Source organism: Bubalus kerabau, chromosome 1, assembly GCF_029407905.1.
Source record: "Bubalus kerabau isolate K-KA32 ecotype Philippines breed swamp buffalo chromosome 1, PCC_UOA_SB_1v2, whole genome shotgun sequence".
NCBI lineage: Eukaryota > Metazoa > Chordata > Mammalia > Artiodactyla > Bovidae > Bubalus > Bubalus kerabau.
This window is the reverse complement of record NC_073624.1, coordinates 225,574,754-225,590,317: the sequence shown is the minus strand read 5'-3', so window position 1 is coordinate 225,590,317 and position 15,564 is coordinate 225,574,754. Positions and strand designations below refer to the sequence as shown.

At 40.6% G+C, this 15,564-nt stretch overlaps 1 protein-coding gene and 1 non-coding gene across 24 annotated transcripts in view; both read left to right on the top strand.

Moving 5' to 3' along the window:
• The window catches only part of PRELID2 (PRELI domain containing 2), a 343,715-nt gene extending 331,823 nt beyond the window's left edge, over positions 1–11,892 (top strand). For all 23 annotated transcript variants that reach the window (XM_055556915.1, XM_055556914.1, XM_055556797.1 and 20 more), the window contains one exon: positions 10,536–11,892. In XM_055556915.1, the coding sequence (XP_055412890.1) occupies positions 10,592–11,725 (1,134 nt within the window). In that variant the 5' untranslated portion in view covers positions 10,536–10,591 and the 3' untranslated portion in view covers positions 11,726–11,892. The remainder of the gene's footprint in view (positions 1–10,535) is intronic.
• LOC129642467 (U6 spliceosomal RNA) lies at positions 10,520–10,626 on the top strand. Its single transcript, XR_008709737.1, has one exon. It is a non-coding gene; the product is annotated as a U6 spliceosomal RNA (small nuclear RNA).
• Positions 11,893–15,564: the final 3,672 nt, after the last annotated feature.

Genomic DNA, 15,564 nt, shown 5'->3' with positions numbered 1-15,564 from the left:
AGTTGCCTCAGTGTTCATTCTTTTCAGAAAAGTCTATTATTTGGCCTCAAGTCATTTTTCAGTTATGTTAGGCAAATCCACCTTTAAATGCAAGCCCCATACTCTTTCCAAACCCCAATAGAAACAATCGATTTCTTACAGGCTTTTTTATTTTTTTTTAATACTCACATCCTCGTTCTTCAATCATTGAGAGTAAACTGAATCCTTCGAGTCTTTGAATAAAGCTTCATTTTTGCTTGAGGGAAGAAGCTCTGGGTTAGAGAGAAAGAGAGAGTCAGACAGTCTCAGGGGGCAACTGCTGACCTGATTTGGAGACTGCAATCATGCCTGAAAACAAGAGACTTCATAATGGCCTTTCCCTGTTGTGTTGGCAGAGTTTGTGAAACGGGGAAATGAGGGGAATCAACCGCCTAGAGATTTCAGGTGGGAAAAACCCTCAACTACACATCATTTGGAAATTTTAAAAAGCCAATATCATTTGGGACTTTTAATTTTGTCCCACTCTTGAGGCAGTGTGTGTTCAGTCAAATTTTCCCAGAGATTGCCCTCTGGGAGTCTGCATTGCACCTAGGAGATAGCTCTATATAAAGTGCAAAGTAGTGAAAGTGTTAGTCGCTAAGTCGTGTCTGACTATTTACAACCCCATGAACTGTAGCTTGCCAGGCTTCTCTGTAGATGGGATTTTCCAGGCCAGAATACTGGAGTGGGATAGCCATTCTGTCCTCCAGGGAATCTTCCTGACCCAGGGATCGAACCCAGGTCTCTTGCATTGCAGGCAGAGTCTTTATCATCTGAGCCACCAGGGAAGCCCTGTATAGAGTAGTTATTTGGTAAATCATTAATATTTGATGAAGTTAAGTGAATGATTTTCAAAATAATAGTAATTGTCCCTGTTTTTCTACAGAATTGAATCTATTGACCTTTCCCAAAACATTTTACTGTAGGATCATAGTCATTTTGAAATCCTGGGAAACCTTCAGATCAAGACTGTAGAATCTATTTAAGTAGCTTGTGCTCCCTTGATTCTTGTAAATCGCAAGGCCCTGTGTTCTTGGATGGTGTCACAATGGGCCACAGATAAGTAGAAGGAGTCAGGGATCAAGAAGGCCAAGTCATGGAATATTCTGTCAGAAAAAGAGTTATATGGTAAACAAGAGCCACTCTCTATAGCCAGCATTAAACTGATTTATTTAAATATAGCTGTGCAAGGTGGTCTGTCATGGTAAAAAGAGGGCTTTGCATTTGCATCAGTATGGATGAACCCGGAAGACATTACACTCAGTGAAATAAGCCAGACACAGAAATGGAAAAAATTGCATCATCTCACTTATACATGGAATCTTAAAAAAGTTGAATACATAAAAGCACAGTGGAATAGTGGTTATCAGGGGTGGAAATGTGGGGCAATTGGGGAAATTGTCAAATATACAAAGTTATGTAGGATGAATAAGTTGAGAAACAATGTATATCATGGAGACTATAGTTATTAACACTGTATTGAATACTGGAAATTTGCTAAGAGAGCAGTCCTTGGATGTCATCACACACAAAAAAGGTAACTATGTGAGGAGATATTTTAATTAGATCAATTGTAGTAATCTTTCACTATGTATATCACAACATCATGTTTGTACCTTAAATACATAAAGCTTTTATTAAGAAATTTTAAAAAAGGGGGGATCTGAAATTGGCCAAATATTTAAGTTAGGCCACTCACCGACTATCAACCTTGGGCAGGTTACTTAGCCTAAGTCTGAATTCCTTCATTTGCAAAGTGACCATGAAATAATATTGACACCTTCCCTGTGACAGTTGAATGAAATGACATAGACCAGCAACCCAGAATAATAAATGCCCAATGACTGATATCATTGGTAGAAGTATTGATATTCATATTAGCCTTTGTATTGGTTCTGGTTACTTTTAAAATGAAAGAGAGGAACGTATAATAGCTACCTTGTATCAAGCACTCCCTATAAAACAGAGGCCACAGGTGAGCATGTTGACATCTAGTCCTCACAATAACCCCATTCTCATTTTGTAGAGGAGGAAACTGAGGCTCAGTGGTTGAGTAACTTGCCCCACAGCCGTCCTGGAGCAGAACTGCTGCTCAAATTCCACGACTGTATCCCTGAATGGCTCCTTAGTTCTGACATATTGCAGAAATCTTGATGTCAGGCTTTTTCCAGGGGATCTAATTGTGTATGTGTTTAGCTCCTTCTGATGAACTGGATGAAGTTGGTGGGATTTCAATATATGTCAGCCTTTGAGCTTACACCTTCAGTTCAGTTCAGTTCAGTTGCTCAGTCGTGCCTGACTGAGATCTTCATGACCCCATGAATTGCAGCACGCCAGGCCTCCCTGTCCATCACCAGCTCCTGGAGTTCACTCAGACTCACATCCATCGAGTCAGTGATGCCATCCAGCCATCTCATCCTCTGTCGTCCCCTTCTCCTCCTGCCCCCAATCCCTCCCAGCATCAGTCTTTTCCAATGAGTCAACTCTTTGCATGAGGTGGCCAAAGTACTGGAGTTTCAGCTTTAGCATCATTCCTTCCACTTTAGCCAGGGGCAAACTTGAAGAGTCACCACGTGGAGGATTCAGCCACATTGCCTCTCTTTGCTTTGCTCCTGAATCTGCTGCTGCTTCATGTTACTTATAGCTTCTCTTGCAAATCCCCAGTTGGTTTCATCTTTAGCTTAATAAGGGGAGCACTCATCCAGAGCCTCATTTTCTCTCAAGACCTCCCTGTGCTCGGGAAATGGACGAGACCTTCAAGTGCTTGGTTTCGAGGGCCCAGAGGCCATACCTTGATGCTTGTTTTTAGATCTGAACTGCATAGTAACGAGCATGGATGCCCGTTCTGCAGACATGGACCATGGGTAAATGGCAGAACCTCTGTGGCTGACCTATGACCCATTCCTGTGAATGTCACTTTGAGACAGAGACTCTGGCTGGTCCCCAATTCACAACCAGTGGGGCGGGCCTCAGCTGGGGAAGATTATCTCACAGGGCACAAAGAATGGTGCTGCAAAGGGCTCCCTTATTAGAGTGACTTCTAAGAGGATCTGCCCTGGGATTTCAGCCTGGTTCTCCGTGGCTCTTTGACCCCTGGAAAACAAAACATATTTTGAGAAGCAGCACAGGATTCTAAAGACATTACAGAGTGAGAAGGTAATAAGCCAGTTTTCCTTCTAGGCATATACACCAGAGAACTTCTTATTACTGGCCATGTGCAGGAGGAAACATGTTCCAAGATATTCATGGCTACAGTATTTTTAATGAAGAAAAATTAGAAACAGTTTGTTGTATGCCTAAATAGAAGGCAATTCCAGAAATACAGTGACTTCTTCCCATTTTTTCAATTAGACAAAAGAGAGGTTTGGGGTCAAATTAAATCATTAAACTTTATGGATATAAAAGAAATAGTCAACTATTTACTTAAAATGTTAAACATTACAAGTTTGAAATGACATAATACAAAAAATATCAACTTAGAAATGTTCTTTTTCTCTAACTGGAGATTTCAGAAAATGATTTGACTTAAATGTCTCCTATATGCCTTCATGATCAGAGTTCTTTCTCATCAGCAGAGAACTGCTTTTTGAATCATAGAAATAGAGTCCCAGGGTGTATCACACCCAGCAGTTTAAGAATCAGTGATGTTTTCTTTGGAAAGCGTTTCTCTACTGCAAGAATCTTCGTGCTTTAATATTAGAACCATTGTCTCATTCATTTGGCCTGCAGTTGCATATTTGTTCTCTCAAGAATAACCAGTTACTGTATTGATTTAAAGTGAATCTTTGGAAGGTTTATGTGTAATGGCACACAACACTTGCAATTGTAAGGTCTTATACTCGCAAGTTATTACCTGATCTATGTTAAATTTCTTTTTCTTTCCTCCCTCTCCTCCTCCCATGGTCTCCTTCCTTCCTCCTCCCCCTCCTCTTCCCCCTTTTTATCTTTTTCTTTTAAATATATTCCATTAAGTGACTTCCATAAGCATCCAGAGTCAACATTACATGCTTATTTCTAGAATAGTCTGTCTTCCTCAATAATGCTGTGTGGTTTGAGCTAAAGTAATGGAAAGATTGTACCATAACATGAGAGACTGTTAAGTTTCACAGATGAGTAATTCTTTTGTAGAGTGATAGTTTTGGGGGAAAATTCTGCATTGTGTTCTGGTATACATGCCATAATTTGAGAAAGAAAAACAACAAAATGAGAATTATTCACATGAATATATAGAAGTTAAAAGGAATAAAACCTGCTTCTCTCTCTGTCTTTCGTCTCCTCTGTGCAAGTGTCTCTGTCTATAGATAGATTTTACATACATAGATGATGAGAAAAACATATCGTAGAATGATGCATGCAGTATGATGACATTTGTGCTAATTCAAATCCCTAAAATAATGTAATATAGATGCTGTTTGATATAAATATATGCATGTAAAAATGCAAAAAGGAACCAGGTAGGTCATAGTTCAAAGACATGGTCTTGAGGAATGGAAAAGATGATATAGGACTGGTAACTGAGTCGAAGGAATTTTACTTTCATTTGTAATATTTATTTTACTTAATGAAAAGACTTGAAGCCAATATGGCAACATTTAAACAGTTTTTACTTCTTGGTGATGAGTGCATGTCTTATTCTGTTTTTGTGTGCATGTGTGTGTGTGGTTGTTATCCTTTTTAAAATGTCTCAACTCATATGAATGAGTAAAAGAAAGAAAAGCAGTATGGTGATTTTCTTTCACTGGTAGAAAGACAGGCTATACTGGGAAAGGAAACAAGTTGAATGAGGCTGAAGTTTTCTTCAGTTGGGGCACATTTGTGTGGTTAAATATAAGTTAAAACCTGTGCCTTTCATCCATATTATAAATTCAGACTGTATGTCCCCAATCTGGATTGGGGAGGGAGTGAAGATTGAGAAGATGTTGGTAATGGGGTAGTAAAGAAGTTTTCTTTGAACTTTGGGCCAAGAAGATGTCACCTGGCTGTGACCACAACGTGGGCTCCGCCCTCCACAGTACCTGGGTCCACTGCAGGCAGCATCTCTCACCCTGGCCACCTCCCTGGTCCTGGAAGAACAAAGATAGAGGCTGGGAAGCAGAAGTAGCAAACAGGTGGTCCTCAGTGTATCCTTTTCAGAGATGTGTTTTGTGTGGCCTGTACAATGATTTTAAAAAGTGGTCTCCTCCAGAGAGGGTGAGAAAAAGACTGCTCAAATTAATTCTATCATATTTGACATTACATGTGTCATCCACAATATTGGAGGAAAAAAAATATTGGACAATGTTTTCGGTTTGCTAAAGGTAAAGAAGTCCAAATCGAAATTTCTATGTTCAGTCATAATATCATTGAAAGTGAGGACGAAATAAGATTTTTTTTCAAATATCCAAGAAATTAGAATTTTAATAACCCAGTAGATCCACTCTGAAAGCTAAAAGAACTGCTAGAGAATATATGCCCCCAAAGAGTGAATCCAGAACTTAACAATGAACTGTAATACTTAGCAAAAAAAATAATAAAGCTATTCTATGGATAAATAATAAAGCTATTCCTGAGAGTCCCTTGGATAGCAGGGAGATCAAGCCAGTCAATCTTAAGGGAAGTCAACCCTGAATATTCATTGGAAGGACTGATGCTGAAGCTGAAGCTCCAGTATTTTGGTCATCTGATGTGAATAGCTGACCCACTGGATAAGTCTCTGACGCTGGGAAAAATTGAGGGCAGAAGATGAAGAGGGCATCAGGATGAGATGGTTGGATGGCATCCCTGATGCAATGGACATGAACTTGCACAAAACTTTGGGAGATAGTGAGGAACAGAAAGGCCTGGCATGCTGCTGTCCATGGGGTCGCAGAGTCTGATATGACTGGGTGACTGAACAACAACAGTTCTATGGACATGATAAAATTACTTTTTAAAAAAACAAAAAAACAGAAACAAAATAAATAAAAGTGGGTCTCATTTTAAAATATGGAGCTTTCAAAACCATATCACACAGGCCTCCTGTTTTTAACTTGGCGTCAGTCAGCCATAGCTAACTCTGATTTTTCTCCTTCAGACCAGGTTTGGGTGTGCCTGTGTGCTGCAGGGGCCTCTCCCCAGCCAGCTTCACTGGCATTAACTGGTCCCTGTAGGAATTTGAGCAGACGGTCCCTATGTAGAGTGGCTGTGTGACAGGCAATAGCTGAGAGTTTGCAAGAGGCTGTGCCAATATTTTGCAGAAATGCTGGCAAAGCTTTATACAGGAAAGTTCATTTTAGCTCCCCACTGTGCCTAATTATAAATAAAAGGTTGGGACATTTAAACATGCCACAAAGAATGACTTGAATCTCTGCAGCCGGCAATTCTTCTTTCTCCCTGGCCTGGGATTAACTAACTGACTTTTCTCATCTTTAATTTCTGTGAATTAAACACGGTTTTTATCCGTGAAGGCTTCAGATTTGTCTCCTCCCTGTCATCTTAGGATCTATAGGCACATTAGCTAATTATACCCCGTGGGAAATATCTCGGAGACTCTTTTGCCAAACTCTCAAATGGAACCATTTTTAATGCAAACTATGCTCGATTATATATCTATACACATGAGAAGAAAGAAATGAATGAGGTTGGGGGCATGGTAATGATTCACAGAACAGTTTATATTTGTATACATTTATTCAGCATCCAAAAAATAGAGAGAGATAAGAAAGACTTCCTCAGTGATCAATGCAAAGAAATAGAGGAAAACAATAGAATAGGAAAGACTAGAGATCTCTTCAAGAAAATTAGAGATGCCAAGGGAACATTTCATGCAAAGATGGGCACAATAAAGGGCAGAAATGGCATGGACCTAAAAGAAGCAGAAGATATTAAGAAGAGGTGGCAAGAATACCCAGAAGAACTGTACAAAAAAGATCTTCATGACCCAGATAACCACAGCGGTGTGATCACTCGCATAGAGCCAGACATCCTGGAATGCGAAGTCAAGTGGACTTTAGGAAGCATCTCTATGAACAAAGCTAGCAGAGATGATGGAATTCTGGTTGAGCTATTTCAAATCCTGAAAGATGACACTGTGAAAGTGCTGCACTCGATATGCCAGCAAATTTGGAAAACTCATCAGTGGCTACAGGACTGGAAAAGGTTAGTTTTCACTTCAGTCCCAAAGAAAGGCAATGACAAAGAATGTTCAAACTACTGCACAATTACACTTATCTCATATACGAGTAAAGTAATGCCCAAAATTCTCCAAGCCAGTCTTCAACAGTACATGAACCATGAACTTCCAGATGTTCAAGGTGGATTTAGAAAAGGTAGAGGAACCAGAAATCAAATTGCCAACATCCATTGCATGTGAGCGTGCTAAGTCGTTTCAGTCATGTCCGACCTTTTGCGATCTCATGGACTAGCCCACCAGGCTCCTCTGTCCATGGGATTCTCCAGGCAAGAACACTGGAGTGGGTTGCCATGCCCTCCTCCAGGCAACATCCACTGGATCATCACAAAGACAAGAGAGAAGCAAGACAACTTTGTCCAAGACAACTTGCTTTGTCAAGCAAAACAACTCTCTTGGACAAAGAAAGAGAGTTCCAGAAAAACACCTGCTTCTGGTTTATTGACTATGCCAAAGCCTTTGACTGTGTGGATCACAACAAATTGTGGAAAATTCTGAAAGAGATGGGAATACCAGATCACCTGACCTGCCTCCTAAGAAATCTATATGCAGATCAAGAAGTAACAGTTAGAACTGGGCATGGAACAACAGATTGGTCCCAAATTAGGAAAGGAGTATGTCAAGGCTGTATATTGTCACCCTGCTTATTTAACTTATATGCAGATTGCATCATGAGAAATGCCAGGCTGGATAAAGTACAAGCTGGAATCAAGATTGCTGGGAGAAATATCAATAACCTCAGATATGCAGATGACACCACCCTAATGGCATAAAGTGAAGAAGAACTAAAGATCCTCTTGATGAAAGTGAAAGAGGAGAGTGAAAAAGTTGTCTTAAAGCCCAACATTCAGAAAACTAAGAACATGGCATCCAGTCCCATCATCACTTCATGACAAATAGATGGGGAAACAGTGGAAACAGTGACAGATATTTTTTTGGCCCCCAAATCACTGCAGATGGTGGCTGCAGCCATGAAATTAAAAGACACTTGCTCCTTGGAAGATAAGCTATGACCAACCTAGACGGCATATAAAAAGCAGAGACATTACTTTGCCAACAAAGGTCTGTCTAGTCAAAGCTATGGTTTTTCCAATAGTCAAGTATGGATGTGAGAGTTGGACTATAAAGAAAGCTTAGCACCAAAGAACTGATGCTTTTGAACTGTGGTGTTGGAAAATACTCTTGAGAGTCCCTTGGACTGCAAGGAGATCCAACTCGTCCATCCTAAAGGAAAGCAGTCCTGAATAATCCCTGGAAGGACTGATGCCGAAGCTGAAGCTCAAATACTTTGTCACCTGATGTGAAGAGCTGACTCATTGGAAAAGACCCTGATGCTAGCAAAGATTGAAGGCAGGAGGAGAAGGGGACGACAGAGGATAAGATAGTTGGATGGCATCACTGACTCTATGGACATGAGTTTGAGTAAACCCTGGAAGTTGGTGATGGACAGGGAAGCCTGGCATGCTGCAGCCCATGGGGTTTCAAAGAGTTGGACACGACTGAATGACTGAGCTGAACTGATTCAGCATGGATGGAGTACTATGTTTCAGACATTGTGTTAGTTTCTGGGAATAAAATGACAACAGAAAGTGAACCATCCTTGTGTTCTTGCAGCTTCCATTTCCAGTGGGAGAAAGATATTAAAATATATTTCTCTTATTAACTAATAAATTACCCATGCATCATATCATGGGAGGCTAATGTGCCAAGGGAGTTCTGCTGTGAGATTGCGGAGAAGGTTCCCAAGAAAGGAATACAGTGGGTGAAGGGATGCTGGTTGGATGTGGAGAGGGCAGAGGCAAAAAGGATGCATGATGGGAACTGCAGGTGAGCAGGTGATGTGAAGCACTGTGTTTTTGAGGACCTGAAGAAGACCCACATGTCTGGGAAGAGCAGGGGGTACAAGATGAGGTCGAGAGGTCCTCCAGGGTGGGACTGGCAAGTGCAAGGGTTCAAGCTTTTCATTTTACTTCTTTCTTGTGGATGCTTTTCATAGAAATATTTCCTTCTTTTACCTCCTTTACCATTAGTCCAGGAGACACTGAAATGGCTGCTTTTGAAATCATTGGACATATGGGATGAAAGGCCTTAAACGTTCCATCTCTCTGCTGAGTAGGCTGTGCAGCAAATGGCTACTTGAGTTTCCTGTCCTGTATGCCAGCAATAAATAAGAGTGCAAAATGCACTAAAATAATATAGTTTAGGTTTGGGGAAAACATTTTTCCTCTTCAGATATTTTCTACTCCTAAAAGAAAAAAAAAAAAAGTTGCTTAAATGTTGCTTAACACAGATGAGATACTCCAGTAGCTCAACAGGCACTCAGATGGGTTGGAACTCATGCTTCTCACTCTTTGTTGAGATTCAAGTTACCTCTAAGTGAGAGTAACTCAGTATTTAAGTTATAAGGGGCATAAGCAGGATTAGGCAGCAATATATATATGAATCTTGGTGAGTTTTACAACAATTTCATTTGAGATGTTTTGATTGTAATTTTAGACTAATTCTTCAGGGCAGAGGCTAACCTGGCACCTCCTATTTTTTTGTAATGCAAAAGAAATCAATCTCGAAATGGTTCAGCACATTCAATTAATTTTAATGGTCTGCTGCTCTCCATGTCATTGGATCAGAGCCTATGAATTCAGACGTGTAACTGAGCTTTTTAGTGAGCTCTTAAGAATTATATGTAGGCTCGATTAGATTCCAGGTAAAAAGAGTTCCTACTCAGTTGGTTTATCCGAGAGTGTGTCTCTGAAATTCATATGGTTAATAAAGCCTCATTGAAAGCAACTATGTGGCTTTTATAGGAAAAGCAAGTTAACATTTTTAAGTGGGTGATCAGGAAAGTGCAAGGATGTGACCATTAGCAGGAAAACAAGTAGTGGTTTATGGGTTACGTGGCTATCCATCACATCAACTTCAAAAACAGGGATGTGTTTCAAATAGCCACAGATTTCCTATTATAAATCTCTGGTTAATATTTGAGGTCACTGCTGCTGTTGCTGCCAAGTCACTTCAGTTTTGTCCGACTCTGTGCGACCCCATAGATGGCAGCCCACCAGGCTCCCCCATCCCTGGGATTCTGCAGGCAAGAACACTGGAGTGGGTTGCCATTTCCTTCTCCAATGCATGAAAGGGGAAAAATAAAGTGAAGTCGCTCAGTCGTGTCTGATTCCTAGCGACACCATGGACTGCAGCCCACCAGGCCCCTCCATCCATGGGATTTTCCAGGCAAGAGTACTGAAGTGGGTTGCCATTGCCTTATCTGTTGAGGTTACTAGTAATCAGCAATTTAGGTTACTCAATAATCTAGGTTACTTCTCAGAGCAAAACATTGTGTCTAAAATAACAATTCTTGTGCTCTCTTCGGCAGCACATATACTAAAATTGGAATGATACAGAGAAGATTAGCATGGCCCCTGGGCAAGGATGACTTGCAAATTCATGAAGCATTCCATATTTTTAATTTCACAATTTGTATGGAAATACAAAAAACCTCGAATAGCCAAAGCAATCTTGAGAAAGAAGAATGGAACTGGAGGAATCAACCTACCTGACTTCAGGCTCTACTACAAAGCCACAGTTATCAAGACAGTATGGTACTGGCGCAAAGACAGAAATATAGATCAATGGAACAAAATAGAAAGTCCAGAGATAAATCCACCCACATATGGACACCTTATCTTTGACAAAGGAGGCAAGAATATACAATGGATTAAAGACAATCTCTTTAACAAGTGGTGCTGGGAAATCTGGTCAACCACTTGTAAAAGAATGAAACTAGAACACTTTCTAACACCATACACAAAAATAAACTCAAAATGGATTAAAGATCTCAATGTAAGACCAGAAACTATAAAACTCCTAGAGCAGAACATAGGCAAAACACTCTCTGACATACATCACAGCAGGATCCTCTATGACCCACCTCCCAGAATATTGGAAATAAAAGCAAAAATAAACAAATGGGACCTAATTAACCTTAAAAGCTTCTGCACATCAAAGGAAACTATTAGCAGTGTGAAAAGACAGCCTTCAGAATGGGAGAAGATAATAGCAAATGAAGCAACTGACAAACAACTAATCTCGAGAATATACAAGCAACTCCTACAGCTCAACTCCAGAAAAATAAATGACCCAATCAAAAAATGGGCCAAAGAACTAAATAGACATTTCTCCAAAGAAGACATACAGATGGATAACAAACACATGAAAAGATACTCAACATCACTCATTATCAGAGAAATGCAAATCAAAACCACTATGAGGTACCATTTCACACCAGTCAGAATGGCTGCGATCCAAAAGTCTACAAGTAATAAATGCTGGAGAGGGTGTGGAGAAAAGGGAACCCTCTTACACTGTTGGTGGGAATGCAAACTAGTACAGCCACTATGGAGAACAGTGTGGAGATTCCTTAAAAAACTGGAAATAGACCTGCCTTATGATCCAGCAATCCCACTGCTAGGCATACACACTGAGGAAACCAGAAGGGAAAGACACGTGTACCCCAATGTTCATCGCAGCACTGTTTATAATAGCCAGGACATGGAAGCAACCTAGATGTCCAGCAGCAGATGAATAGATAAGAAAGCAGTGGTACATATACACAATGGAGTATTACTCAGCCATTAAAAAGAATACATTTGAATCAGTTCTAATGAGGTGGATGAAACTGGAGCCTATTATACAGAGTGAAGTAAGCCAGAAAGAAAAACACCAATACAGTATACTAACGCATATATATGGAATTTAGAAAGATGGTAACAATAACCCTGTATACGAGACAGCAAAAGAGACACTGATGTATAGAACAGTCTTATGGACTCTGTTGGAGAGGGAGAGGGTGGGAAGATTTGGGAGAATGGCATTGAAACATGTAAAATATCATGTATGAAACGAGTTGCCAGTCCAGGTTCGATGCACGATACTGGATGCTTGGGGCTGGTGCACTGGGACGACCCAGAGGGATGGTATGGGGAGGGAGGAGGGAGGAGGGTTCAGGATGGGGAACACATGTATACCTGTGGCGGATTCATTCTGATATTTGGCAAAACTAATACAATTATGTAAAGTTTAAAAATAAAATTAAAAAAAAAAAAAGCAATTCTTTTTACTTTGTCCTAAAGATTACCTTCTACACATTCAAAAGCCTCTTAGATTCAGTGTCTTAAGAATAATGATTGAATTCATTTATAAGAACTTTTTCTATGATCTTAATGTTTAGGCAACTCTTGAATTGTGAATTACACACCATGTCAGGCTCTTGTTTCCAGGGATGACTTTCAATATAACTTAAGTCAGTGGTAGTAACTCATCTGCACTTATCACCACCAGATGAGTCTTTGTACTAGGAATTGGTTCTGGAAAGCAATTTAAAGCTGACAGTAACATTAGAGATTTGAGGGAGTACCAGGCAGCGAGGCTGAGAGGTCTAAGGTGCTGGATTAAGGCTCCAGTCTCTTTGGGGGATGTGGATTCATGTCCCACTGCTGCAAAGAAGTGCTTTTGCTTCCCTGGTGGCTCAGCAGCTAAAGAATCCACCTGCAATGTGGGAGACCTGGGTTTGATCTCTGAGTTGGGAAGATCCCCTGGAGAAGGGAAAGGCTACCCATTCCAGTATTCTGGCACAGAGAATTCCATGGACTGTAAAGGCCATGGGGTCACAGAGAGTTAGACATTGCCGGGAGCCGGCGAGAGACATTCCACTCGTGACAAAGGTCATGAGGAAGGAGGCTCGGCATACGCAAAGGCGGGATCGAGCCTCGGGAGTGCCCCCGGATATTCTCGAGCATCTACCCCCAAAAAACCAGAGTCTGCCTACTTTATTGCTTTGTGCTCTCACCTCTGACTTTACTGGGAGCTGTCCCCTACCACCATCTCGCTCTCTCTGTCAAAGAGTTAACTTACAGCTCCAATTAATAAAGTTCCTGGGCAATTAGGAGTGTTTAAATCCAAACCCCTCAGATGGCTCTCTAACTCGCCTGACAAGTTTACCCGGACACCTACAGCTATGCATACGATTGTTTACAGTCTCCCAGCCTCGAGAGGCACGGGAGCTTAAGATATTCAAATAGCTTAGAGCCTCTCAGAGAGTTAGAAACTGTCAGAATAAAACTAGTAAAAGATTTCGTTGATGAGCCAATGCTTGTTGCCAAGTTTTCACATCCCCTGTATTGTATCCTTGAATGTGTATTAATTAATATAGTTGGTATGTAGAAAAAATAAGTAGTGGCCTTGGTGTTAGTAACTTTAGACCCTTAAGGTAATAAATTCTTTCCTTTGTAAACCCATTACACATCCGCCCTATGGAAATGCAATTTTATCTTCGGAAGATGGCGCCAAACCTTAAAATAATTACTCTTAGAGAAAATAAGTCTTTGTTGATAAGTCCTTGTCAAGAGTCATAAAATGTTAATAGGCCTTCTGGCCAAAAGATGATGTAAATCACCTAAACCATTTGCATACGATAAATTTGCAGGAAAGAAACCCTGGTTTTTGATAAGCATCAAAGACTGCTGACTTTGCATTCCCTATTATCCTCTATGTGTAACTTAGGGTATAAAAACCCCTGTTGAAAATAAAGCTACGGGCCTTGCTCACCAACGCTTGATCTCCCCATGTCATTCTTCCCCTCAACCTCCAGCTGAGTATCCATCTGGAGCGTGGATATCCTCTGTGACCATTTATTTGCCTGGGCTTCTAAGACCCACTTGAGAAGGTGTCTAAAGTGGGGCACCTTCCTCTATTCGAGAGGGCGCCTGCGGCCTCCGTGGTCAGAGCTAGCCTGGTGTCATGGGTTATATTGATTTTCCGCGTAAACCAAGCTACTCAGCTTCTTTTCTCCACTGAATTTTCCTACTGAGCTATCCTCATTCTATTATTCTTTATATCTCTGAATAAATAAATAAATAGGTCGCCTACTCCGTCTCCCCTTCGAATACCCTGGATCAGCCGGGGCTGGACCTCGGCAAGACATGACTGAGTGACTTTCACTTTCACAAGAAAGATAAAAATTAAACACTAAGAGGCCTGTGGGCCAGGAAAGCCTTAAGGTCAGAAGTGAGGTTGTTATAGAGCAGGGTTTCTCAGCATGACTGACAATCTGGACTGGAAAAATCTTTGAACATTGATCAATTGTGACACCAAAAATGTCTCCAGACATTGCCAAGTATCTCCTGGGGGAATATATTGTATCTGTCCAGGTACAGACCACTGCTGTGGAGAATTCAAGAGAGCAGTAGTGTCAATAAAGAACATGGGAGCTTCCAAGTGATTGATAACCACAAATCTATGTCCAGCCTAGACAGTTTTCTGTATTTCACTGCTAACATCTCCATTTCAATGTTTCAAGGACATATCAGTCTTTTTTTATTATTAATTTTTATTGGAGTTTAGTTGCTTTAACAATGTCAAATTAGTTTCTGCTGTTACAGCAAAGTGAATCAACTATACACACACACACACACACATATATATACATATATATATACACACACACATATACACATATATATATATCTTCTTTTTTAAAGTGTCTTTCTTGTTTAGATCACCACAGAGCAGTGATATACATATATATATATATATATATATATACACACACACACATATATACATATATATATATATATATCTTCTTTTTTAAAGTGTCTTTCTTGTTTAGATCACCACAGAGCAGTGAGTAGAATTCCTTGTGCTATATAGTAGGTTCTCGTTAGTTACCTATTTTACACATAGTATCAATAGTGTATATATGTCAATTCCAGTCTTCCAATTCATTCCCCCTCTTCCCTCTTTGTCAAGGACTCTTCAGCCTTAATATGCCCAAGAGTGCTCTCATGACTTCCCATTTCCAAAATCTTTTTTTTTTTTATTTGTGACTCTCAGTCTCAGTGTATGTACCAAATTAGTATTCATCCCTGACTCCTCCTTCTCTCCCATCTCCCACACATGGGAGATGGGGGAGAAGTCGGCAAGCTCTATCTGGTGATTTTTACCACCAAATATCTCTTGAGGCTGTCTGCTTCTCACTACGATCACCACCACCACCATCCCATTCCAAATCAGCAGCATCATTCGCCTGCCTGCCCCCATGGTAGAGCCTGGAAAGGTGGAATACTGATTTCCCAGCTTCTGTTGCAGCTAGGAATGGCTGTGTCACTTATTTCTGACCTGTGAGTCACTCCTGGGGATGGGGAGGAGACTTCAGAAAGTTCAGAGGAGACATAGTTTTCCTAACAGAAATCACAGAGGTGCTGGCGTTTGTCCCTTGATGTCTTTCAGCCACTTTGAATGAACACAACATTTCCAGAGCTGGAGCTATCATTCTGCAACTTACAGGAAGATCTCTGGAATCAACAGAGATGGGATCATTTTTGAAACATTAGACCAATGGCCAG